Source organism: Rattus norvegicus, chromosome 14 (assembly GCF_021556685.1).
Source record: "Rattus norvegicus strain SHRSP/BbbUtx chromosome 14, alternate assembly SHRSP_T2T, whole genome shotgun sequence".
Lineage (NCBI taxonomy): Eukaryota > Metazoa > Chordata > Mammalia > Rodentia > Muridae > Rattus > Rattus norvegicus.
The window spans coordinates 31,586,627-31,613,166 of NC_141547.1; the positions used below are offsets into that span (position 1 = coordinate 31,586,627).

General features: G+C 42.6%; 2 protein-coding genes across 8 annotated transcripts in view; one reads left to right on the forward strand and one right to left on the reverse strand.

Moving 5' to 3' along the window:
* Nucleotides 1–26,540, reverse strand: part of Paics (phosphoribosylaminoimidazole carboxylase and phosphoribosylaminoimidazolesuccinocarboxamide synthase) — a 33,066-nt gene that overhangs the window by 4,254 nt on the left and 2,272 nt on the right. The window contains exons 2-10 of one of the 6 annotated variants that reach the window (XM_087582145.1): nt 19,448–19,822; nt 18,935–19,000; nt 16,169–16,293; nt 11,889–11,955; nt 7,861–8,058; nt 3,502–3,680; nt 1,830–2,009; nt 1,491–1,604; nt 1,090–1,173 (exon numbers count right to left, since the gene is read on the reverse strand). In XM_087582145.1, coding sequence (XP_087438271.1) covers nt 1,090–1,173; nt 1,491–1,604; nt 1,830–2,009; nt 3,502–3,680; nt 7,861–8,058; nt 11,889–11,955; nt 16,169–16,293; nt 18,935–19,000; nt 19,448–19,822 — 1,388 coding nt within the window. 6 annotated transcript variants of the gene reach the window in all.
* The window catches only part of Ppat (phosphoribosyl pyrophosphate amidotransferase), a 34,327-nt gene continuing 19,866 nt past the window's right edge, over nt 12,080–26,540 (forward strand). The window contains 1 exon segment of one of the 2 annotated variants that reach the window (NM_057198.2): nt 12,080–12,769. In NM_057198.2, coding sequence (NP_476546.1) covers nt 12,642–12,769 — 128 coding nt within the window. In that variant the 5' untranslated portion in view covers nt 12,080–12,641. 2 annotated transcript variants of the gene reach the window in all.

Consider the following 26,540-nt stretch of genomic DNA (forward strand, 5'->3'; position numbering starts at 1 on the left):
CCCCTCTCACAAAACAAAACAAAAGAACGCATTCCAAACCCACTGCCCTCCTAGCCTCTTAATATTCAGAGAACAGCAGCAAAGTATTCCAGGCCAGAGCCCTCAGCACACTGTAACCAAATTAGCTCATCAATCTGCTGGTTGGCTTTTTTGAATAGTAGATGTAGGTAAGTTGGAAACACTGGTCTATGAAGTGATTATGATTCAGATGAATCACGCTCACCTCTCATGGATTCACAGTAGTAATAAACATTTACGTGAAACAGGATCTCAGGTTTCCACACCAGCATCTGGGAAGGGCATGACTAACTCAGTGGCAGAGTTCTGGCATAGGAGTACGAAGCCTGCTGTGATCATTCCTAAAGCAATCCTTTTGTTCAAAGTCACTGAAAACAGAACTTAAAAGGCCTCTCTTTTTATTCTTTTTTTTTTCCAGCCAATTTCACTCAATCAGGTTCCACACACTGGCCTGGAACTTGAAACCCTCTATGTCTTAGCCTCCAGAATAGCTAAAGTTGTTGGCAAGCTCCATCATGCCTGCTTTCAAACATTTTTCATTTTTAATGTGTATGTATGTGTGGAAGCCTCAGAACACCTTCAGATGTCCCTTGGGTGCCACCCAGAATTTTCTCTTTAACTTAAATTTTTTTCTGCTTATTTTTGTGAATGTACACATGCAAATGTGAAGGAAAAGAACTTTGTAAATTTGGCATTTTCTGTGTATGTGCTCTGGGGATTGAACAAGGTTCTGGGATTGTGTAGTAAGTGATTTAAACTCTAAGCCATTTTGGTCAGCCACATCTTTCCTCCTTCCTTTTTGATGAGAAAAGAACTGTTGGTTGTTGGTGGCTTGGAATTTGCCAAGTATGCTGGCTAACACGGGAGGACCTAGGGGTCCTCCAGCCTCCGAAGGCCCGCCCAACTTTGGGATCACAAATGCCTGCCACCACATTTGGCATTTTCTTTGTTGTTTACATGGGTGCTGGAGAATTGTAAGTCAGGCAAGCAAGTACTTTACCAACCACTGAGCTAGTCTGTCACCCCACGACATCATGAGATAAAATACAACAGGTTTGCTAGAAGAATTACCTCCACTCGGTCTGCAACCCACTCAAAGTTCTTCTTTACCATCTGGAGTCCTTCCGGAGTTACTTCTTTGAGATCCCGATAAGACTAGAAAATAAAACAATTTAGAAAATTACTTTCTTCTGCTATCTTTTTTTTTTTTTTAAGATTTATTTATTTCATGTATACAAGTACACTGTAGCTGTCTTCAGACCAGAAGAGGGCATCGGATCCCATTACAGATGGTTGTGTGCCACCATGTGGTTGCTGGGAATCAAACTCAGGGCCTCTGGAAGAGCAGTCAGTGCTTTTAACTGCTGAGCCTGAGAAATGACTTTTAAAACTAAGCACTTATCAATAAGACTAATATCCTCTCCCCCTTCACCTCTATCACAGCTTGATAAATATGGTCAAACACCACATACCTGTTTGTCTTTCTGCTGGCTCCGATCTCCTGATGGCCATAGTCTCCAGGAATCATTATCTATGACATCAGCAAGAACAATCTCTTTGGTGGTTACATCAACGCCAAACTCAATCTAGAAGCAGCACATTGCCAAGGAAATAATGTGAAAATGACAGAGTACTAAAGACACTTCTTAGTTACAGTGCCTTTTCGTTTTTTTCTTTTCTTTTTTCCAGAGCTGAGGACCAAACCCAGGGCCTTGTGCTTGCTAGGCAAGCACTCTACCACTGAGCTAAATCCCCAACCCCCACTTCTTAGTTACAACGTTTACTTTTACATTGCCTTATTTTATCAATACCTTCATATCAACCAGCGTACAGTTTTGGGGCAGCCAGGATTTCTCCAGAATTTCAAAAATAGCTTGTGTGGCATGACTCATGATATCCACTTCAGTTTGCCCTATAACGAGTCCAGCAAAACAAAATTTTGCAGCGATGAGTTGCTCCTCAGACCACTGTGGGTCGTTATTGGCATCATCCTAAGAATAAGGCAGAGTAGTTAGTTTAAATCTTACAATTTAACTTTCCAGAATATGTATCAAAGATTTGCTATTCAATCTAATCTCCCAGAATATCCTATGATTCAGGTAATTATTTAAAGTCTACTTTAAACTTTTATCTTTCATTTCTGTCTGTGTGTCTATGTATGTGCTACACGTGTAAAGAGGAGACCAAATTCTGGTCTCTGAAGAGCAGCAAGTGCTGCATTCTGCCATTCTGACTGCTCATAACAAACAAACAAACAAACATCATTACTTTTCCTTTTTAAGTCTATGTGTGTTTTGCCTGCACACATGCCATTTGTACACCATGTGTGCCTGGTGCCTGTGGAGGGCAGAAGGCTGTACTGCATACCTAGGAACTACTAGAGTCGCTGTGATGTCCTGTGGGCTAGGACTTGAACCTTGAACAAGTGCTCTTACATACTGAGCATCTCTCCAGCCTCTACTTTGTTTATTTTTAATTCTTAAGTTCTTAGATGAGCCATTTCTTCTAGGCAATGAATAATTCCCTTGCGTATGAATGTTTCCCTCCATGCATGTGCATCACACACAGTTTGAATAATGTCAAGTGTATTTTTAATCAGTTAGCTCTATAAGTTGTTATACATTACAATTAAATTTACAAAAATCCCAGTAATGGGGAAGCAGAGGCAGGCAGATCTCTAAGGTCAAGGCCAACATGGTCTACAAAGCAAGTTCCAGGGCAGCCAAGGCTACAGAGAAACCCTGTCTCCAAACAAAACACCAAAGTCACAAATTCCTGCAAACTCAAAACCCCTTTCCCTTCCTAAGTAAAAATTTCAAATGCAACAAACAAAACAAAAATCTTTCTGTACAAGGTCCGATCGCACGTCTCAGGCTGGCCTTGAAATAGCAATTCTCCTATACCCGTTCTTTCCTATACATTTTATAAGTAACTATGGGTGTTTTGCCTGCATGCATGACTGCTCCTGTAGGCCTGAAGGGACCGTCAGATTCTTGGAACTACAGTTACAAGCCACCATTGAGTGCTGGGCTCAAACTTGGGTCCTCCCTTCTGGAGGCTCTAGATGGCTGAGCCACCTCTCCAACCCATTACTTAAACAGTAGGCAGGAATGTACCACCAGGCCAACGTGCAAGTAAATCTTTTTAAGATGCTAACTTTCTTATTGATTTCTGCTCATTTAAATTTTTTTTTGTTAGCCCATCTTGTCAAAAAACATTTTCACAGACCCTCTCCCAACACCTAATTTATCATTGCTAATGTAATCCTACATTATCAACACAATTTCTAGTAGGATACATATAGTTTCAGAGGCTTCAATGTTTAACATTTTGAGTTTTTTTTTTTTTTTCCTTTTTTCCTTTTTTTCGGAGCTGGGGACTGAACCCAGGGCCTTGCGCTCGCTAGGCAAGCGCTCTACCGCTGAGCTAAATCCCCAACCCCAACATTTTGAGTTTTTAATTCTAAGTCACAAAAGCGATTACCTTGAAGAACATCTCTACTTTTGGTGGATAAAACCTATACCCCTCCTTCACACCAGGGTTCCTTTTGAGAAAAGATCCAGTGGCGATTCTTCGGCATACCCACTCAATTGGAATCATTTCACACTGGGGTGCAATGAAAGCAGTCTCCCCACATTTCTTGGTGAAAGCAGTTTTTATACCTACACATTGACAATAAAAGGGGGAAAAACAATGAAGTTTTTCTTTTGAGGAAGGTAGATAAGATCTAAAACTCAAAGTTTTCATTCTTCAATTTTCTTTCAATTTCTTTTGACGTGTATTTATGTGTATGTGCACACATGCATGAGTGTCAAAGGACCATGCATGTGGTTGTGCACGCATGTCAAAGACCAGTTCTCCTCCCTCTTTAACATAATTTCTGGGGGCCGAACTCAGAAAGCTAGGCTTGTATGGCAAGTACCTCCTGAGCCGACTCAAACATCTACCAAAGAAGATGCTGCCATGGGGTTAGAGAGGGCTCACAGGTTAAGAGTGCTCACCGAGATCCTTAAGGACCAGAGTCGGTTCCTATCACCCATGACCAGAGGCTCAAACTCTCCTGTAACTCTAACTCCAGAGGATCCAATGCCTTTGGCCTTCTATAGCACCTGCACTCACACACACACACACACACACACACACACACACACACACACACACACACACACACACACAATTAAAATCATCTAAGGTTGACAAAATAAGATGACTTTTTCTATTTCTCAAACAGTAGTTTCATTTCAGTATCGCATGGCAAACCATGCATGAGACCTAAAGCCTGGTGCTCAGCGTTTTACACTCCAGGCACTCATTCACCTTCAGGGTGTCTCCTCCTCTACTCTAGCTTTGTAGAAGCCACATAAGTCATCCAAGTGGCATCAAATGACCTCTGAAGATAGCGTGACTAGAGAATTCTCATGTTCTGCAGTTTGGTATCATATTAATCCTTATAGACTGATCTATCTTATCAATAGCCCTAAACTCTGAAGATACTTTTCTTTAACTGCCTAAATAATCCCTGAGAAGGCATCCATCAAGTACCGCCTGGAACACTGCAGCTATTCAGTATTGAGGGAACCCAGCTTACTTCTCTGCTACTTTTGCTTTATGTAGTGACCTTGGAAACGAACGACTTCTTTAATAGTTGAAGCCTGCCACATTCAGGCCTGGAGAGCAGTTAACAGCCTTTGCAGGGCGCTGGATGTGGTTTCCAGCATGTGCATAGCAGTTTACCAGCACCTGTAACTAGTTCCATGGTACTGGATGCCCTCCTCTGCGCATACACATAAACCAAACCCCAACTGCCCTTCCTTCACACCAAGACCCCATAGACAACTTCTGATTTTGTTTCATCTTTTAACTTCTCCAATGGAAGAAAAGTCTTCTTTCTTTGACTTTTTCACAAGTTCTTCCCCTTAAAACAGGACAAGAAGGCACAGTTGCTATCATGGAATACTTCTCAGGGTTTCCAAGCAGAAGAGGGACTTACAGTTCTGCACTGTCCTCAATGGGGCAGAACAAAGAACAACTGTGGAGCACTCCAGGGAGTGAATTCAGGCTGTTATTTGGGGCTGCTAATACCAGGAAGGCTTCTTTTAAATTCCCAAGGCTAAAGATGGCCTTGTAGTGGGAAATTACACTGGTGATTCATATGGCTGATAAAAAATTGTAGGAAACTGTTTCCTTTGAATTTTCTCACAGTGGGAGGTAGTTTGAATGTTTGGTTCCCAGTTGGCACAACTCTTTGGAAGGGTGGCCTTGCTGGAGAAAGTTTGATACTGGAGCATTTTCAATATTTCGAAAGCACAAGTTATTCTCAGTGTGATGGTCTACACATACTGGCCCAGGGATAGACGGGGTAGTTGGGGTAGATGTGTCACTGTGGGTGTGGGCCTAATACTCTTGTCCTAGCTACCTTTGGATCAAGATGTAGAACTCTCAGCTCCTCCAGCCCCATGACTGTCTGGATGCTGCCATGCTCCTGCCTTGATGATAATGGACTGAACCTCTGAACCTCTTAGGTCAGCCCCAATCAAACGTCATCCTTAAGCCTGGCTCTAGAGGTTTCAGAGAAGAATGTTACTATATGCTTTAGAGACTATTTCTGTGATTTTTTGGTGGCTGCTTTTTGCCCTTGTCTGAAGAGTCATCTGAGGCTACGGTAAAAAGATTTATATTCAACTGCAAAGCAAGTCTCAGAAGAGCCCAGCAGAGACTTGTCCTCTGTTCAGTCTCATGGAGAGCATTTGAACAATCATAGCAAGCTTAGAAAGGAAAAATATAAAATATATGGTTCGAGTATTAAAGGGGCACCAAGAAGTGAAATGGAGCCGAATCCTTTGTCAAGAATATTAAATTGAAAAGGGAGTGGTGACCTTGGGGAAAAATCCCACCCAGCTATTTGAAGTTCAAGCTTGGTGGCACACACCTTAAATCCCAAGAGACAGGCCAGCAGATCTGTGAGTTCAAGGCCAGCCTAGTACAGAGCAAGTTCTAAGTAATCCAGGTAGGACATTACATGCCTTTAATCCCAGCATTCAGGAAAGTCATGCACATCTCTGAATTCAAGGTCAATCTGTAGAGCTCCAGGATAGTCATGCTAGACAGTGTGAAAGAGTTGGAAAACAGAAAGCTGGTGATGATGTAATAGAACAAGGAGGCCATAGCAAAAGCAGCTTTGGCCACGTGTCTCTGGCTTTATAGTCAAGAGGAGGAGACTACCAAGACAATTGATGCTGGTTAGCTGGAGCTAAGAAATTAGTGGTGACTAAGAGAGTGGTGTTTTCTGAGAGCACAAAGAAGCTGTGTTTCAGAGATAGCCAAGGTTGTACTTGTGCTGCAGCAGTATTTGGTAATGTCTAAGAGTCACCTAGGTGGTACCGGTTTTGAAGGCATGAAGGGGTCATGAAGAGCAGCTGAGGCTTGACACTGTGAGAGGTCAGGGACGGCCATTGGAGAAGGTGCAGCCTCAGTTGCATTTGATGGCCTGGGACCATCCTTCAGTCATGCAAAGAAGCTGAGGCTTGGTACCATGAAGAGAGCCTGTGAAAGACTACTGCTGAAACCCAGTTGCAGCAGAAGATCCCAGTACCATGAGATGATCACCAAAAACAGCAATGGCAGTGGAGTGGACCAACCTGAGCTTAGAGTGCTACAGTGGGCAGAACTGGAGAAGTTCCCTCGCCTTTGGAGGAGCCCAGAAGATCATGTGTGGATCCCAGACATTGAACCAAGGTGTAACACTAAGGCATTGTATTACTGAAGGGAGACTCCAAGATGTTCAAGATGCCAGAGCTGTGGGCTATCTATTGAGGAAAGCTGCTGACTTGAGTAGAACCAGCACAGGAGGAAGAAATTTGTTATAGTCAACAAAAATGGGAAAGGAATTGGAGACCTGAAGACTGCTGACATCAGACATGGAGATGCAGAGTTTAGAGTTTGTCCAGCTGGTTTCCAGTCTTGCTTTGGGGATGACAGTTAAGTGACTGGATAGATCTCAGGAAAGATTTTGAACATTGTTGAGACTGCTATAGACTATGGGGGCTTTGGAAGTTAGACTGAATGCATTTTTATTATGCTATGGGTTGGTATGGCCCCCAGGGAGTGGAATGTGGTGATCTGTATATGCTCGATCCAGGGAGTGGCACTATTGAGTGTAACCTTGCTGGGAGTAGGTATGGCACTGTGGGTGTGGGCCTTAATATCTTTGTCTTAGCTGCCTTCTGATCAAGAGGTGGAACTCTCAGCTCCGCCAGCTCCAGGGCTTCCTGGATGCTGCTATGCTCCTGCCTTGAAAATGGACTGAACCCCTGAACTTGTAAGTCAGCTCCAATTAAATGTTGCCTTTTAGAAGAGTTGCCTTGGTTATGGTGTCTCTTCACAGGAGTAAAACCCTAACTTTTACACCCAGTTTTTTGCCTCCTACTTGCAGTGCAAGCTCTTAGCTATTGCTCTAGTGCCATACCTGTCTGCTGCATGCTCCTGCCATGATGGTTATGGACTCCCTGGAACTGTAAGCCCCAAATTAAATTCTTTCTTGCCCTGGTTGAGGTAACAGCAAAGGAATCAAGACAGTGGGCAACACTGAAGTTTAAACCTAAGGCTTTATGTGGGCTAAGGATGTAGCCTTATCACTGGGCTATCCTTAGCTTAAGCGTCTGTCTTTAGAACCTAAACACCATTACTTCCAAACCAGGAACCTGTTACAGTGAACCTTAAAGCTCTCCCCTTGATCTTTTTATATGCAGCTTAGCCTGTGAGACATTCCTAACATGTCAATTCAAACACAGCCATCTCCCAGAGTTACCTGCTTTAGATGTAATAGACACAAAGGGCACTCACCAGCTTCCTGTAACAACTGAAATATGCAGCTGGTGATCTTATTGGAGATGGCGGCTTTGCCTTCCAGGTGGTTCTTTCTAGCTGCATTTCCTGCTGTAATCTGGTCCTTGGACTGCAGGAGGACTCTTCCTGGACTGTCTAACAATTCATAGACTTCCTTTGTTTTACCCTCATAGAGCTTTCTCCCGATGTTCAGTACTGTGGGAATAAAACAGAATTATACCAGATTCTAAGATTTCCTGAATCGTAAAGAATCCATTAAAAATGATGAATCACTGCATAGACAGTAGTAAAAAAACAATAAAAACCACTTACACAGAACCTTATACTCATATAATTGTGTGTTAGTTTAATTACAACCTTAGAGTTAGAAACAAGGCTCACACAAGTTGAGGTCACACATGGCATATTCCGACCTAGAAATAATCACGGATCATCTGGTATCAACACCATGCTTTCTCTACCAGCTTGTCTTTGAACTGAAACAACTAAAATTATTGTAGCCATACTAGTATTTGTTGTATACACAACTACAATAGATTATTTAAGCTAACTCACAGGAAGAGAGTGCTTTATTTCCAGACATTTCATGCAGGCTAAATGAGAAAATTCAGAACAATTTCTTCATTTCGAATTAACCTAAGAGGTTCCTTTGCTTATTTAAAAAAAAAAAAAAAAGAATCAGGTAAGTAGTGGCGGCAATGAATGTGTGCACAGTTCACTGGAGCTTGCCCAACATGTAAAAGGTCCAGTCGAAAGTCTAGCACCGAAGGAAAAACAAACAATTCCAAACCAAAGGAAAACTTTGTGAAGTTCTGAAGCTAGTTCTCCAGCCCGAGGCGTGGGGACACGGACAGGTTCTCCTTGGGCTACATTTCCATTAACCCAGCTGAGTCATCTCTCAACCTTCTGCCATCACTACCCTCTGCATTGAGGAGTAAGAATCTGGAAACAGTGGGGCATTCTCCTTTCCCGGAGACAGGGTCTCATCCCATAGTCCTGGCTAGCCTGGAATGCCCTTCCTAGACCAGACTAACCTCAAACTCTAATCCATTTGCTTCCCACTGAGATTAAAGATACGTACCACCAGACCAGGCAAAACCATCTAACTTTAAGTTACTCATAAGACCTAAGATACTAGATGCTACATTACAATGATTTAGATGAAAATCAAAAGGAACCAAAGTTTAAAGGTATTAGGATAGTTTTTCATGTTCTTATCTGCAACAATAACTTTATTCTTCTGTAAGTAAATGTCTCCAGGCTCACTGCCTCAGTCTGCTAACCTTGACCTGGTCCTGGAAGCTTTTAGTCTCCCTACATTCTAATCTTGGCCTAGACTGTTTCCAGCCTCTGAGACTTCCTGCTGAATAAGCTCACCCTTTCTAGTTCTGAGCTCTGTAGCTGGGTCACCTCAGCTACTCTGGCTCAAACTAGTCTCCAGGCTGACTGATGCAATCTGGCTTTTTTCCCTCTCCTAAACTGCTCTGCTTGACCTCAGTCTAACAACAATCTGCTCTAATCTCCTAGCCCCTTCTCATTTCCTGGTCCGTTCTATCTTCACCTGTGTCTAGTTTGTAGCCTCTCTTCAACCTGTCCCAAGAAAACTGACTCCTTTTCTCTGCACATCACCGTAAGTAGCTTCCCTTTTTTTCTCTCTTGTGAGAGTTGGGCACATCCTATTTAGTCAAATCTTTCTGATTCATCAGTTTGTCTGCCACTCAATTAGATATCACTTTCTAACATGGGTGCTTCCTTCTACAAACTATGTTTACTGTTTGGTATTAAAGATATGTGCCACGGGCTGAGCTACATCACAACTAGAAACAGCGTTCTTGGGTAAATAACACATCCTTGAGGTTCACAGTGTGATCAGACATCTTGTAACATTTATCCTCAGTACTTTTCCAATTTTACTGCATGCCAGGGACTGTGGACAGAGCAGCATTTGAAGTCTAGTTTCTGCTCTCAAGGGACCTAAGTCTTTTAGAAAGCTGATATAAATAAATTGTAATAAAAGGTTGAGACAATGGGATATCATAGTCATAGCAGGACCACCTTACAGAGAAGTCTAGGACAAATCAAAAGCTGAAAGAGACCTGTAGAAAATCGGTAATTAGGAGGTAAGACCAGGTAGCCAAGTCAAGGTCAGCACTTAGTGTTCTAGGCACGTGTAGATTGGTTGTGATTAAGAAGCAACCAAGTAGATAGGAAAAAACAAATAATGGATACAGGAGGCCAAGTCCTTCTTGAATAAAATTTTAGTTGGTCACAATTATGTGAGGTGGCCTTTGGAGTGGACCAACATCAACTATACTCCTGTGACTTGTTAGGAAGCTTTCCTGTGGTTTAAAACTATAAAAAGGTCATCTTGTAAAAAAACTTAATACACCATTCACGCCTACTTGCTTTTGGGTACCTGAGATTACAATTCTAATTAGCACTAAATAAATGTAACTATCCCCCCAACTAAGCTAATTTGATTCTGGGTTGACACTGTTGACTAAAACTTGGCTAACAGTTGCCGCTGTGTGGTTCAGTGACGTAAAAGATGAATCAGCACTTTCCTAATTCAATGTCCATTAGAATTAACAAAATTTTAAAAAGCCCTGCAGGGTCTAACTCCAGTTTTGAGTTGAGCTGTAAATTTCCTTTCTAGAACTCCAACTTCCTTAATGTTTGTGTCCTCTCCCAGGCCTTTTGAAAATCTCCGAGCTCAGCCTGACATTGTTGCCCATCTAGTTCATTAGTCACCCACCAGCCATGTAGACTTAACCCAAGAACCACGGGGCCGCTGACTACTAAGGAGCAGCAAACAGCCACAAGGTACTGACTTAATATGGAAGACAAAGGAGTTTCAGTCAAGACTTTATTTAAAGAAAAAAGGGGCTGAAAGAGTGAAACTGCTAAGGTCCGAATTCAGTTCACAGCAGCTAGCTACACTGGGTGGCTCACAGGTACTCCAGCTTCAAAGCAGACCTGGATTTTATATCTGTTCTCAAGCGCACAAAACCACAGATACACAATGAACAAAGTAAAGCAGAGGCCAGAGAGGTTGCTCAGCAGTGAATAACTTTCACATAGGACCCAGGTTCAGTTCCCAGTACCTACATGGTAGTTCACAACCATTCTAAACTAAACTGTGGATGTGAACACCTTCTTGGGCCCTTGTCCACACAGGGACATATCATGTGGGGAAGAAAGAGGTTAGATTCTAAATTTTCACAAGTTCTGGCCCTAAATCCCAATTTGATAGGGCTGTGTCACCTAAACTTCGGTGTGTGTGTAGGGGGTGGGGGGTTCTTTTGGTTTTCATAGGTGGGAAAAAATGTGTTGAGGCGCCCACACGATTTGCTTCATTATTAACCTAGAAACTTGTGTTGTTCCAAGACAGTGTTTTATTAGTATAAAAGGTAAGAACCACCTTTCCCGAGGCTCTTACCATGCAAGGACAAAATGGTAATGTAACTAACTATAAACCTATCAACTAAAAAGTGGATAAAGTAAACTTTGCCAACCATTTTGGCACACTCTGAAATTGTTACTAGCCCACACCCATAATCCCAAATTCCTGAGATTGCAAAGCAGCACTTGACCAAAAATTTGGGACCTGTTTTCACAGTTTAAACTACTAAGCTTACAGCAAAGGAGATTATTGGCATATTAGCTTTACCAGTATAAACAAAAATTCTGCTAGGTTTCCCCGGTTGTTTATCTGCTTATTACAAGGTTTCTAGGCACGTTCGTTAGTTTCTGGTCATTTCTCCAGAGTAGCTTCCAGCTCTGCTACTTTCCTCCAGTCCCGGGAACAGTTTTGGGCATTTAGGGAGGCTCTGGGTGCTTAGTGGTTTATCGCACGTCTCCAAGCGCTTGGACCACGTGTTCAGGCTCCGGGGCCCAGGCGCGGTCTTGGGGAAGCCGACCACGCACTTTGCCAGAAGGGCTAAGATCCAAACGCGTCTGCGTCAAGCCTGCTAGCTTTCGGAGGGCTAGGGGCACCCTAGCGGGTCCGAAAGCAAGTTACTCACCTTCAGCTGTCGCCATTATCCTAGGTGAACTAGAGGAGCAGACCGCGCGGGAAAAAGAAGCAGCGATCTGGAAAACAAGAGAGATCACAGGACTAGAGGGCGGGAAAAGGGAGGTGCGGCCCACGGACACGCCCCAGCGAAGCAGCTATTAAAAGTTCAGCCCTGCAACCCACCAGCGAACCCAAAGCACTCGGCTGGCTGCTCGGGGCAGGAACCGCGTCCCCAGGCTTCCCTCCACGCAGGCGTACTGACGCGACCCCGCTTCCGGCGGCCCCTCCCCCGCAGTCCGCGGAAAAAGTGGCGCGCAGGCTGCGGGCCCCCGCGGGCCGGAGAGGTTTCTGGGTTGGATCGGACCAAGTCCTGATGGCCGGGGGACGGCGTGAGACCAGGGACACGCACGGCTCAGACTTTCTGAGGGACCAACGCGATTAACTACGCTACTCTCATCACCTACGCCTTGGGAGCGGGAAAATAACGGAGTCTCCCACGTGCAGGGAAAAGCAGCGATCCTGACCTCTGCCGCGGAGAATTAACCCCAGTCCCTTGACTCCATAGCTCCGCCCCCGTCCCGTGTCCTAGCTGATTGGCCCGGAGCTGGAGGGCGCCGCCGCAGTAGCGAGATACTAGCCGGCGGGGAAGGAGGAGGCAGTCTGTAGCTCGAGCCTGTGAGGCGCTCTATAGCGGAGCGGACAGCTGGTTGGCGCTTGGACCACGCCGCAGCAGCAGGTCCCTCCACGTGCTTTCGGCGGCGCCATGGAACTGGAGGAGTCGGGGATCCGTGAGGAATGTGGTGTGTTCGGGTGCATCGCTTCTGGAGACTGGCCCACGCAGCTAGATGTGCCACATGTGATCACTCTGGGACTCGTGGGGCTTCAGCACCGGTGAGCAACAGGATGAGGGGTGGGGGTGGAGTGGCAAGTATTTGCTCAGTTCCACGAGCCGCTTCCCAGCTCTGTGCTGCGGGCACCGTAAGACTAGGAGTGGATCAGGCTAGGAACACGGTGGATCAGGACTAGGAGGGTGGATGGAGACTAGGAAGGTGGGTCACGATTAGGGTAGATGGATCTGTGGAATCAGGACCAGTACCTACGCAGGAGATTGACCAAGTGGGGGTGCAAGTCTTGCCTGCATAGACATTAACGTAGCCTGTCGCATTCCTCCCGATCCGAATGCTCTTGACTGGTAAACCCCAAGAATGTGCATCTCTCCCCGCGGGTTTTTTTTTTTTTTTTTTATGCTGGAGTTTGCTTACACTAGCCAGGTTGGGAAGGGATCGTTAAGATCTTGAAACTAGACTGAGTGTTCTAGAGATAAGCTTCTGTAGGATGGTGGTGCTGAAGGACCTGCACTTGAAGTTTCTTTTGTTGTTATTTTTTGTTTTTGTTGTTTTGTTTTGTGCACGGAGTCTTCAGCTTGCAAGCTTTGTTTGCAAGGGCAGAGCTACTGGTCAGATTGTCCAAGTTTGGGTGCCACATGCATTGCTAATGATTACCTTTCCCTTAACCACACTTAACCTAGAAGTTGTCTTTTTGCATTTTCCAGAGTCCGGAGTCTTTGAATTTCCATTTCACATTCTGTATACTCCTTATTCATTAAAACCATCTGAGGTGAATCACACAAAATGAGTCCGTCTATCTTGAGAAAAGGTTTATAAACTGAGCAGGTTGAATTCACGTACTTAGGACTACACACCCGTGTGACAACTAATGAAAAAAGGAAGGGTATATGGATGATTTTGGAGGATGAAAGGGGGAGGGGAAGTGATGTAATCAATTATGATCTTAAAAAGCTAAGAGGTGGGAATGTGCTCACTGGTAGACTTACCTAGATCAGTGGGAGCTGTAGGTTCAATCCTTAGTATGTGGGGTTAGTCAGAAGATTATGCATATAACCCAAAAGAGAAATTTAAATGATTCTGAGGAGCAGTAGTGGATAATGTTTTAAATGTTGTTTTGAGTATCCCATTAGGAACAGTGGGAGTGAATCTAGAGAATTTTAGAGGACAGATTAGGGACTCCATCTTTTTCTTAACTGTGTTTACATTTTGGTCGGTTACTTAGAAAGTTCCCCTCATGTCTCATTTGTCTCCCTCCTTAAATGTGAGGCTGAAGAAAGAGAAGCTTTTTTAAGAACTGTTTTGAGAGAGTGAGAGTGTGTGTGGTGGGGTGAGGGGACTGTATGTGGTGTCTGTCTTTTTAAATTAGCTACAAGTTGGCAGGTGCTGTGGCATATGCCTCCAGCTCAAAGCACTGGAGAGGCAAGGGCAAACTGATCTCTAGAGTTTTTGAGGCTACATAGCAAATCTCAGGCCAGCCAGAGCTACAGTGAGACCCCGTCTCAAGAAATAAATATACAAGCTACAACTTACTTAGTCACGTGTCCCTATGTTATTTTGCTTCTATACTTTTATATGAGAAAGCTGTATGATTAGATAATGTAAGTACAATAAAGATAAGGTGTCTTAGTGGTATCAATGGGTTATATTTTATAGTATAGTGTATAATCTCAGCGCTGGCAAACAAAGCAAGACTTGTCTACCAAAAGAGGGAGGACTTTATTAGGATAACTATTTAACTAAACTAAGCAAGGCTTTGTTAGGAGACTAGAGTTAAAAATAGGACTGTGGAGTGGTTTGACTTGGTTTGGTATTTTTCTTTTGAACATCAGTGATAAGCTAGTTTCTGGGGGAACAAACATACTACCTAGAGACTTAGGATTTTCCTTGAATAAGAATGACATTAAGGTTTACCTAGATCTCAGTACAAATCTAGGCAGTGCAACATTTTAAATAAGAGGAGCATCTCTTATCATTCAGTAGCATTAACTTGAATTGAAAAACCAGTGGAATGCCATACCATTATGTCCAGAAGATATAATAGTTGCCTGTTACCCTAAAAACCATAGGTCAGGACCAAAGAAAATAAGGACACACTTTGAGGGATGGTGTGCTTAGGATTACACAGAGGCCTTCTCACATGGACTAAGCACACACTGTCCACCAAGTTACATAACCAGCCTAAGAACTAATGTATGTATATTGCACTGAACATGGGACTATTAAAACCTGGAAAGGTGATCACAGGTGAATGTATAGTAGAATTAAAGGGGCGTTTCTTCAAAAGAGAGGTACGATAGAGTGGCTGCGGCACATTCCTTTAATCCTAGCACTTGGAGGCAGAGGCAGGAGGATCTCCTGAGTTCCAGGACAGCCAGGAATACACAGAAACCCTCTCTGTCTGGAAAAACCAATACAAAGAGAGGAGTGGCTTACTTCAGAAGCCTCCAGTATTACCATTCACATGAGGATGTACTCACATAAGAGTCATAAAATCACCAGAGACCATGTGGGCTTGGAAGCATCGAGTCTAGTTATTTGCAGAGATTCTGAACAATTCTAGACAAGTCTGAACTGTTCTAGACATCTCTGGTCACTCACTTTTATCTTTAAATCACCATCCCATCTTATGGAGATAGAACAGTTTGGACCTGTTTATTTAAAATTCTTTTTTTTTTTTTTTTTTTAAAAAAAAGGTTACTCAAACTATCCCATCAATCAGCTGCTTATGGATATGGTTTGTTCTCTAAAGGTTTGTGTGTGGGAAGTGATGCTCGGTGTGGCAGTGCTGTAGTGGTATCTTTTAAGAGATGGAGTTCACGGGAAGGTTCGATTGTGGGTTAAGAGTGGTCTGACTGAGGAACTTAGCTCTGTGAGAGCAAGATGCTATAAAAGAGTGAGCCCCATCTATGCCCTCCCTGTCTTCCTCCCTCACCATTACACGTGACCTTTAAAATGGTCACACACACTGAGAGTCTCACTAGAAACTGAACGGATGGGACTTCCCAAACATTGGCTTTGAGCCTCCCAAACCTTTTAAAAGAAAAAAAGTGCCTAAGCTGGGCCTCGCGATGACACATGCTTGTGATCCCGGCTCTCGGGAGGCATAGGCAGGTGGATCTCTTGAATGGAGTTGGTATGCAGAGGGAGTTCCAGGCCAGCCAGCCAGAGAAACCCTGTCTCAAAAACCAAAAGGAAACCAAAACCAAAAAAGTATAAGGTACCTTTCTGTATTTTGTAATAGTAATGAAAAATAGATTGTTAGGTGGTTTGGTTTTTTTTTTTTGTTTTTTGTTTGTTTTTTTGTTGTTGTTGTTTGTTTTTTTTTTTTTTGTTGTTATTTAGGAAATGAGCGTGTCAGTGAGTGGTCCTGTTCCAGAGCAGAAATTAAAACCAATGACTAATACTACATATTTTTAGGCTTCTAAACATTTGTGAAGTTTACCTGATGAAGGTGAGGGTCCTGATGGAAGAAACATCCTGTAGAACCTTCCAGTTCTATTAAGCTTTGAGGAAACCAGTTTGTAATGATCTCAGGAGACATTTTCTTGAGAGGTGTAGACATTGTTTCTGTAAAGAATGTGTAATATCACCAGAAAAGCAGCCAATAGGGAGAGGTACACTCAGACAGCCTCCAAGGTAAGTATTCCCAGGCCTCTTCCCAAAGGGTGCAGAGGAACACAGTGTGGTGGGAAGATGAACTTTTGGCGGGGCGCTGGATTAAGGCTGCTGGTGGTAACAATGAAGCTAAACCACCAGCTTAGTCTTGGACGATACTCATAGACTTGTGGTCTGTTTTGTCATCTTTTGGGCTACGGGTAAGTACTTTAAGGTTCTAGTATTGAGATTTAATCAGCTCAGAAAGATGCTTTTCTGTATTGAGCCAGTAGCCAGCAATCTCCTCACGTGACATTCACTGGAGGTTAAAGGTGGGCCAGCTCATCTGACCCACTTTTTATAAATTAAATGGTACTGCAAGATTCTTCACCTCCCTTGATTACCAGAGCCGGGGTGCGTGTTGAGATTCAGTTTCCTCTACTCCCCACTGCGTTGCATGCCAGTTAGGTGGGATATGGATATATTCCATCCAAGAAGTATATCACTAGGCCATTTTGTTGCTATGCACATCACATCATAGCTCTTAGTGTACAAGCTTGTTTGATGCGGGTCAATCACTCAACAAGGTATCTTGTTCATCAAGAGACTGGGTAAACATTAGCTGTAGGAGGCTGCTGCCAGGGTAACCCAGCACACTTGTTTTACGTCATAGAAGCCTCTATAAATAACCACGCACTACAATGATGAGAAGCACGGTCTAGCAAATACAGTTGCCCGCTGCCATTATCATCAGGTGTCCTGTGCTGTTCTGAGATCGTGATGTACTTTTAAATGACTGGCCTTCCATAGGGAACACAGGGCAAGTGTGACTCCTGACCTCACAGAAGCGTGTTAACTCACTAGTTCAGAAGCACAGGAGTCTCTGGAACTCAAGTTTCTGCATTTAAATTGGCCATAATGATCAACAGCTAGGTCGTAGCTTGTTTGGACTAAATTCTTACGAACCCTTTAGAATAGTGCCTGGAATCAAGTCTGGATACGGCTGTATCCCCCATGGGTATGCTCTCAGAGGTGCAGACAGATGTTCATTGACAGGCACGCACTTACTCATAATGGCCTTAGTCTGGGGGGAAACTGGAATAATATGGGGGAGGGGGTGATGGAATGGAATAGACAGCTCCAGAGTATTACACAAAACATTCCCAACACAAGCACAGTTAGGAATGGATCTCAGAAGCATGACTGCATGAGAAGAACTTGACATTTAAAGTTCATATTGAGGGCAGGGGCGAGTACAAGTGTTAAGCTAAACTATGATGGTAGATGGATTAGTGATGGTCTTTTGGGATGGAGCTAAAAGCTAGCAGGTTTGTAAGGGCATATAGAATTCTTGGTTTTGTTGGTATCATATTTTTTTTTTGTTGTTTATATGCTTTTGCTGTGTCATCAAGGCTGGCTTTGAACTTTTGATCCTTCTTAACGTTCTGAATGATGATTTGGGTGATGGTCACAAGATTGGGCTATCTAATTAGGAGCAGAGAGAGACTAGAACTCAGTTTAGTCTTGTGCACATTCCTGTATATAGTCAGCCATCTGTCTACATGCCTTCTGTAGCCATGGTTTCAATCCATAAATACTGAAAGGAATTTTTTTAAACTAGCTGTACTGAATAATAAAAAGGCTTTCTTGCCATTGCTTTTTAAACAATACAGTGTGACTGTTTCACAGCAGTTACATTGTATTAGATATTATCTAACAGCAGTGAGATGTTTAAAATATACAGGAGGAGATGTGTAGCTTATATAGAAATATTGTGCCTTTTGGGCTGGAGAGATGGCTCAGCGGTTAAGAGTACTGACTGCTCTTCCAGAGGTTCTGAGTTCAAATCCCAGCAACCACATGGTGGCTCACAACCACCTGTAATGAGATCTGATGCCCTCTTCTGGTGTGTCTGAAGATAGCCACAGTGTACTCACATATAATAAATAAGTAAATCTTTAAAAATTTTTTTAAAAAAAGAAATATTGTGCCTTTTATATAAGGAACTTGAATGTCAGCATATTTGTGTGTCTTCTATATTGCATTGAACTTTCTCTTCTAGTATCTGGTTAGCTCATACTTTGACTTTTTAAGACAGGGTCTCTCACTCTATCCCAGGCTAGCCTGGAGCTCTATTATGTATCCTTGGATGACCTCTACCTCACTCAGGTCTCCCCTTAGGCTCCCAAGTACTGGGCTTACAAGGAAATGACATCTGGATCGCTAGTTCATTTCAGGGTTTTAATTTGTATAATTCTAAAAAGACTTCAGAGTTTGGCTTATCTTTATAATTATTAAAACAGTATACCGATTATTACCTATCCTTTGAGAAAACCAAATTTTATAGCTTTTTAATTTGTGGGCCCCATTCCTTTTATGTAACTAAGTGTAATTGAAGGGGCGTGGTTATTACACTTACCTGACTGGGAACGAATCCAGTGACTTTGAGTTCCTCTTACTCTTAATGTGAACTAATTTCTCAGCATTCTCTACTCAGTCCACAGACTGTATTTAGTCTAGTTTGTCAGGGACGGGGCTAAATATCTCTGTTATCAGGAAAATGCAACAAAAGTTCTTCATAGAAAAAAGGCCCTGGCATTTCCCAGGCTCTTACCGCCTTCCTGTGCTTTTCTCTTGTTGCTCCCAGTTCCAAGGCTTCCAAAGTGACCTTCAGGTGATTCTTAAACAAGCATTAGAAAATCAGTGTGTGGTGCCTTGCGGTATGTGTTAACTTTCCAGTATATTAAACTAGGAATACTGAAGTGATTAGAAAAATTAATGAGTTGAAGAATTAGGAGTATTTTGGTCAGGGCCTAGAAAGAAATTGAAGTTAGAAATATATTTTAGTCAGTTGAATAAATAATGGTGGTGTGTGGACTTTGTTTTTAAAAGACTATTTTTCTTTCTTTTTCTTCTTTTCTTTCTTTTTTTTTTTTTTTTTTTTTTTTTTTTTTTTTTTTTTTTTTTTTTGAGCTGGAGACCAAACCCAGGGTCTTGTGCTTGCTAGGTAAACGCTCTACCACTGAGCTAAATCCCCAACCCCTAAAAGACTATTTTTTTTCTTGGTAGCTTAAATACAAAGAGGAAAGTGCCTAAGTTCTTATGTTAAAGTCATTGCCAAGCTTACCGTGTTTCCGTTTGGTAATTCCAGGAGTCCTGCTTTTTAGGATGCAGTCAGTTTCATCATGAAATCTCCGTTTTCTCCAAGGGCTATCATTTGTCTTCTGTAGAACTCTGTGTTCACGGTTTGGAGTTTTATGCGTGGCATCATGACATTGTTTCCAGTCTCTGTCTATCCCAAACTGGATAGGTCTCTGGGCAGTTTCCTCCGATGTCCCTTTGTTTCTGGTGGTCTCTTCAGGCGTTTGCCTGACTCTTTCACCATGCCATATTTGTACCAGTGCTGTGACCTCGTTTTCAGACTGGTGCCTTCCAGCTCCTGGGTCATTTGATGTCACAGTGTGTGTGTGACTTTCAGCACCTTCCAAGGGAATACGATTACCTGTGAACCAACAGGCTTTCGGTTATTCACACATGTTAATAGTTCTTGTGTTCTCATAACTCTACAGTCAGTCTGGAAACAAGGCAGACTGCCATCTGAGATAGCTGCTTTCGGTTAATCAGTTTTCACAGGATTTTTACAATTATAAAGTATATTATTTACTAATTTCTTTTGGTAAGAAATGGGAATAGACATTGTCTTTCACCTCTCATACTTTGTACCAACTTAGGTATAATAAGAAAGCTCTGAGGAATACATAATAGAGGTCTAGCTTTCAACAGCACATACTAGACTGAAAATGTGAAAAGAACACTTAAAATCTAGCCACCCGGATCCTGACTGTTCATGGTATTTTCCTCTGGTAGAAAACAGAGTTGCAGTTTGAATGTAATTTGTTCTTTCAGTTGAAGGTTGTGCTGAGCCCCACTATGGGGCAGAATTCTCTCTTCCAAAACATAACCTTGACTGAGGAGGTGTGCCTTTGTCAACCACATTCTAAGGCGGCCATGTTGGGACCGCCTCCTTCAGCATCTTCAAGTGTCCCGCATTAAACTGCGAGGCAGTGTGTTGAACTTGGGGCTGAGATAGTATTTTCAGACCAAGTCTGTCTGTTTAGCACCTAAGAGCATTCTCATTTGATCTTCATGGTAAATAAGGATGCTCCTTAGTATAGTTGATAGTGAAGACAGGAGATCACTTTAGTAACTTTAACAGTTTTCATGTTGAAACTATTCTATATTCCCCAAGAATATAAATAAATATTTTCACGAGCTGCTAGTCCTAAGCCCAGTAAGTGTCATGGGGTTATCTGGTGTGCTGTACACGTAGGAGATGTCTCCAGGTCAGTCGTTCGCACCCTGGGTATAGAGCACAGCTACTCCTGTGTTGGTACTCTGAATGGAAGTGTAGCAGGCTCTGATAGGACTCGCTATACTTGGGACAGTATTTTAAAAATAGTGCACTGTGTAACAAAATACGTTGAACAATATTTAGATGTTTACAAAATTGAATTTTGAACTAGAAAGAAATTTGTATTAATAAGCCAGTGAGCCTAAATAGTTAGGAGACCTGTAAGTATATGCAATAGTGGGTATGAGGAGAGCTTCCTCAAGCCAGAGCCCAGAGCTCATTAAGGACATATTTCCACAGTGACCCCAAGATGAAGTTTAGATTGTGGCAGCATCAACCCTCGAATGATAGACTGCATTCTGGAGTCATGTAGAGCCACTCAGTAAGATACATACACTTTAGTCCCTCTCCTCTCTTTGAGACAGGATCTCCCTATGTAGCTTTGGCTGCCCTGGAACTTGCTTTGTTGACCAGGCTGGCCTTGAACTCAAGACTTCTGACTTGCTTCTGCCTCATGAGTGCTGGGACTAAAAGCATGTGCCACCCACACCCTGCAATTCTCATTCTTAGCAATTCTCACTGTGTAAAACTGACATGAGTAGTGAGCCATTTCCCCCCCAGGGAACATACAGAGTTAGACTCCTGGAAGGCTTTGATTAGGATACTTCTTGCCATAGGTCAGTATATAACTCTTGTGTGTTTCTGCTTCATGTAGATTCAGTAACATTGGACTCACTATCAACAGCGTCTGCAAGTCATGCCTGAATGAAGGTTATCTGATTTCTCTCTGAGGTTCAACAAAGCACCTAACCTTTAGAAGCTCTATATAGCATGGTAACACTGCCCTCGGGGTGTTGTTCAAGTAAAAGTCACTTCCATGTATGCAAAAACAAAACATCGATGTGCACACCATATGAGTAGTAATGAGATGAATCAGGAGTCCAAAGTCATCCTCAGCTACAGAGGGAGTTAGAGGCCCACCTGAGCTACATGAAATCCTCTATAAACAAACACATTTAATTAGACCCTCAATTAATTAATTAGAGCATGTTCTCTGGAAAACGAGAGAAGGATTTCTGTGGTGCATTTGTATGTGGATGTTGTTTTCCAGTGTGAGAAGAAAATTATCAAAGCTTGAAATAAAAAAAAAAAACCAACTTGTTTACATTAAGATAGCTAAAATAAAGGTAAGGTGTTGGTTATCTGACTTGAACTGAGCAAACTGAGCGTGCCTGTGTCAGGACACTACAGATTTCCGTGCTGCCCTTTGCATAGCAAATGTCCCTTGAACCCTCCTCAAGGACTGATTTTCTTATTGCAAACTTTAGTAATGGCCAGCTATACCTGGTCACTATACCAAGCCTTAAATGCTAGGATAGTAGGTTGTTGGCACAGGCTTTTGAAGAGAAGTAAATATCTCTTCCTGTCCATGAAAAACTTCTGTTTAAAATTTTCTTACATATAAAGGCTCAGATATGAAAGAGAATATGGTTATTTTCCAACACTTTAATGAAATCAATTGTTAAGAGGTTATCTTTGTAAACTAGTAAGTGACCTTAACACATACTGGTGTAGAGCAGCCATAGGGTGGGAGGAGAGAGATTACTCGGCAGCGTTTTTAGTAGTGGGCCCTCATCTCCAGGTTTGCTAGGTTTTCGTGCCAAGTGATCTCCAGGCCTCATGCACATCTGGACATCTGTTTAAATCACTGTAAACTGGTAGACTTTTAAAGATCGTAGTGGAAAGATAAGATGGTTCGGCTGCAACACTTATACCCCAGAGTTGAAAACGGGTTCAACATAAAGTACTTGCCCTGGATAAGCTGTATATGCAAGCTCCTTTATAAACCAAGGCTTTTGTATACCCTTGTTCTTCACTGCAGCGTTGTTCAAAATAGCCAAGAGGCAGAAAGAACCCAAGTGATCCGAGTAACTAAGTATGCAGATGATAGCACAGATTTGTCCTAACACACACGAACCTAATGAAAGACGTTATGCTAAGTGAAGAGATAGATCCTTCTGTAACACTGCGTGCATGGGTAGTCACATTGATGAGAACAGACTGGAACAGTGGTTACCACAGGAAGAATTGGGAGTTCCTCCGTCATGAATGTGGATATTTCAGTTTGAGATAACAGTAATTCTGTCTGGTATCTTTTGTAACTGGAGTTGTCTGAGAGTTTCAAGATACTTGTTACTGGGTGCTTTCTCTCGCTGCATGTGCACGTGTTTTAAGCGATAACGCGCTAGAATTGGCTAATTTTTCTTCTGAGTGGAATCTTAATTGGTGCTTGTGTGCTGTTCTCTGTGATCTGTCATACTGTGTGCTGGTCACATTGTCTGAGCACGGCAACCTCGCTGTGATTCTCAACACAGCTGTGCTTAAGAGTGTAGGTGCTGAGCTGAATTCCAGAGGGTTAGTTAGCCCTGGAACTTTCAACCTTCCTAACGCTGTGACCCTGTAATGCTATTCGTGTTGTGCTGACCCCCAACTGTAGAATTTTTGTTGCTACTCCATAACTGTAATTTTGCCCCCTTTATGAATCGTAATACAAATATTTTTGGAGCTTGTTGCACACAGGTTGGGAACCACTGTGCTAGACCAAAATCTCCAGGAACTTGAGCTGGAGCTTCCCCGGAGCTGGGGACCGAACCCAGGGCCTTGCACTTGCTAGGCAAGCGCTCTACCACTGAGCTAAATCCCCAACCCCGAGCTTAGGATTTAATTAGTTATTGGCAACCCAGGAGGAATTGCAGCCCTACCTCTAACAATGAAGAGAGATTTATAATTTACTTTAAAGTAAGAAAGGAAAATGTTAGGACTGGGGATTAACCCATCAGAAGGGTAAGATGTACCTTTGTATTTGCATCACATAGGTGTATCAGAGTTCATGTAAATCATATAACTCTAGTTACAAAATTAACCAGACGGGCATTCTAACATTGAACTCTACTCCCAGCTCTAACAGCACCTAGTTTTCCCCCCATAGGACTTTTTCTTATTAAAAACTGTAATCTGATTGTTAAGTGATCGCACTTCCACCCCACCCCAAACCTATGAAGCACAGAACATCTTGTCTAGTAAACCAGAGGAAAAGGGCTACTAGGCTGTATGGCTTTGCTTGTAAGTCATCACTGGCCTTTCTCCTTTCCAGGGCTGTGTGAACCTTTCTCCTGTAGCCCTGTGGTTTGAGTGGAAGAGGTTTGCTACAAGGCAGTAATTCTCACATTCAACATGCATCCTGTGTCCCCGGGTCTCAGTGTTTCTGGTGCTGGAGAAAATGATTTAAATTTTAAATCAGTTCTCCGATGACTCTGTTCCCTCTACACTTTAAGAACAGCAGCCAACAGAAAGTTACCTTGTTCTTGTTGCTTTCCCCTCCCGTCCATATACTTCATAACTAAGAGTGATAACCTTTCACATAATGTTATATCCTAAATAGCATCCTAGGTTCTTATAAAACATCTCGAAAGTCTCCCTCTCATGACCCCATGCAAATTGTTCTCCAGAGCCATTCCCACAAATACCATGGGAGTTAAGGCTCCAATATAAGGATTTTCTGGGAACTGAGGTGGGATAATTAAATTTATTTATAGCAGTACCCTATAATAACATCGTATTTTATCCTTCACTTGTAAACAGAGCATTTTACTTGGTTCAAGACAGTGTCTTACATTTGAAAAGCTGTCTTCTGATATAATGCTTACTGAGTCATCTCTAGTGACTTCTCCAGCAGCGACTGTAAGAACATAAAGAGATAGGCAGTTTTTGTCTTAACCTTTACTCCCTTTCAGAATTTCACTTTAAATTCACTAAAACTCAGTGAGCCTTTGCTTTTAGATTCCTTGACTTCAAGTTCCTTTTACCGAAGGTTACTGGTGGGTATTGAGCATATGTTAATTTCTAAGTCTTGTGACACAGATTCCACCTACCCCTCTCAACCTTGACTGATCACTGCCCTGCCTGTGGGCAACTTTATCAGTAGATAGCTCACATTGTTTTAGTGAAAACAGCTGCAGAAATACCTAGCATACTTGTTTTTTCTACTTCCTTGAAAGTTTCCGTCCTAACTGCTATTCCCTCCGCGTTTCTTTAGGTGCACACTGTAAGGTTGCAGTATTTAAGCCACAAAATCTTTAGGGAAGTACATTGTACAGGTCTTCATGGCCACCTTGCCTGTACCTCCCATTTTAGACAAAAGTCTGTGTACTAGGCTGTGTCAGCGTTCCATCCCAGAGGCTGACTTAGAACTTAGATTCCTGGCTCCTGGTCCAGTTCCTTTCTTGTTACCTGTTTGTGTGCACTGTATCTCTGTCATTTGAACTACATTTATTTTTAAAGGGCTTCACATTTCACAGAAGACCTCACCCACCTCTAACGATGTCTTGACTGCCAATTTTAGATTTGCTGTTTTATGCAGTTGGTGTGAAAACTTAACCTTCTGTGATCTAAGGTTGCCTACTGGCTTTTTGAGGACGTCATCTATTTTGAGACTTGTTCCCAAAATGCTACTTTATTTCTTCTTTGTAATTATGTTTTTTTTTTCTTTTAACATCTTGGGGGAGAACAAATCCATTTTAAATCCATTTTATGAATTCAGCAAAGGGCCCACCTGATGGTTCAGTGGGTGAGTGGTATGCATGCCTGGCAACCTAAACTCACTCTGTGGAGTGTAAAAATAGAAAACACACACATTCTATAGCGTTGTTCTGACTTCCAAACGTGCGTTGGGACACATGCCCCTTCTTCCATGCACCCCCGTGTAGCATATGTGCAAAATAACTCAAATGAATAACATTTAATGAAACCTATTTAATGCAGATTTTATTCATCTTCTGTAGCTGAACCAACCCCTTCATGATGTGACAGCATGTTAAGAGTACTTTTCCGGGCTGGAGACATGGCTCAGTGGTTAAGAGCACTGACTGCTCTTCCAGAGGTCCTGAGTTCAATTCCCAGCAACCACATGGTGGCTCACAACCATCTGTAAAGGGATCCGATGCCCTCTTCTGGTGTGGCTGAAGACAGATACAGTGTACTTATATAAAATAAATAAAAAAATTTTTCTAAAAAAGAGTACTTTCCCTCTCCTCTCTACATGTCTGATCTGTTTCCATTTCTACATGGGCACATTGTGAGGTTTGTCCCCATCTTGGAATTCATGGTTTTTGTTTTGTTTCGTCTTGTTTGGTGAATTTTTCTGTCTTGCTATTTCCCAGAACGGCATTCGACTCATTAAAAAATGTCCTATTCCCAGTGATGCCTGGGTCTTGGGCTGTTCTTACAGTCTTGTATTCATGTTTTAGGTTTTTGTACTTTATTCTGCATGGCTTCCAGTCTCTTTCTCTTCCCATGTTTTGAAGCCTGCTCACGATTTGTTCAAATATCCTTTTATTTCTTACTGTCCCCTCTAGGTGCCGTGTAAGTTTTTTCCCTCCTTTGTTTGCTGCTGTTGGGAGTAAAAGTTGAATTATTAGAGCTTTCACTATTGACGTGCAGATACCTGCATCAGCCAGAGAGAGAACCGCACTCGTGGGTTGTGTAATCAGGCAAAATGCATGGGCAGATACAGTCTGAGTCACCTTCTCATTGGAGGTGAGAAGATAGCGAGTGTAGGCTTTTCTCTTAAGGCACAGGCATGAGCTAGCTTCAGTAAGGGATTGCAAGTCATTAAAACGTACTTGACTTCCTTGTGGATTTACTTTAGATGTAAATTTCCCTTCACCTTGCTAGACCCCTAGAAAGCTGTGCTGGGTGTGTTCATTAATGCGGATCAGCTTAGTTCTGAGATAGCTAACTCGATTCACAGTGTAAAGTTTGGAACCTTCAGAGCCAGTGTTTCTAGGAAACTCGCGCTTTATTAAAGAAA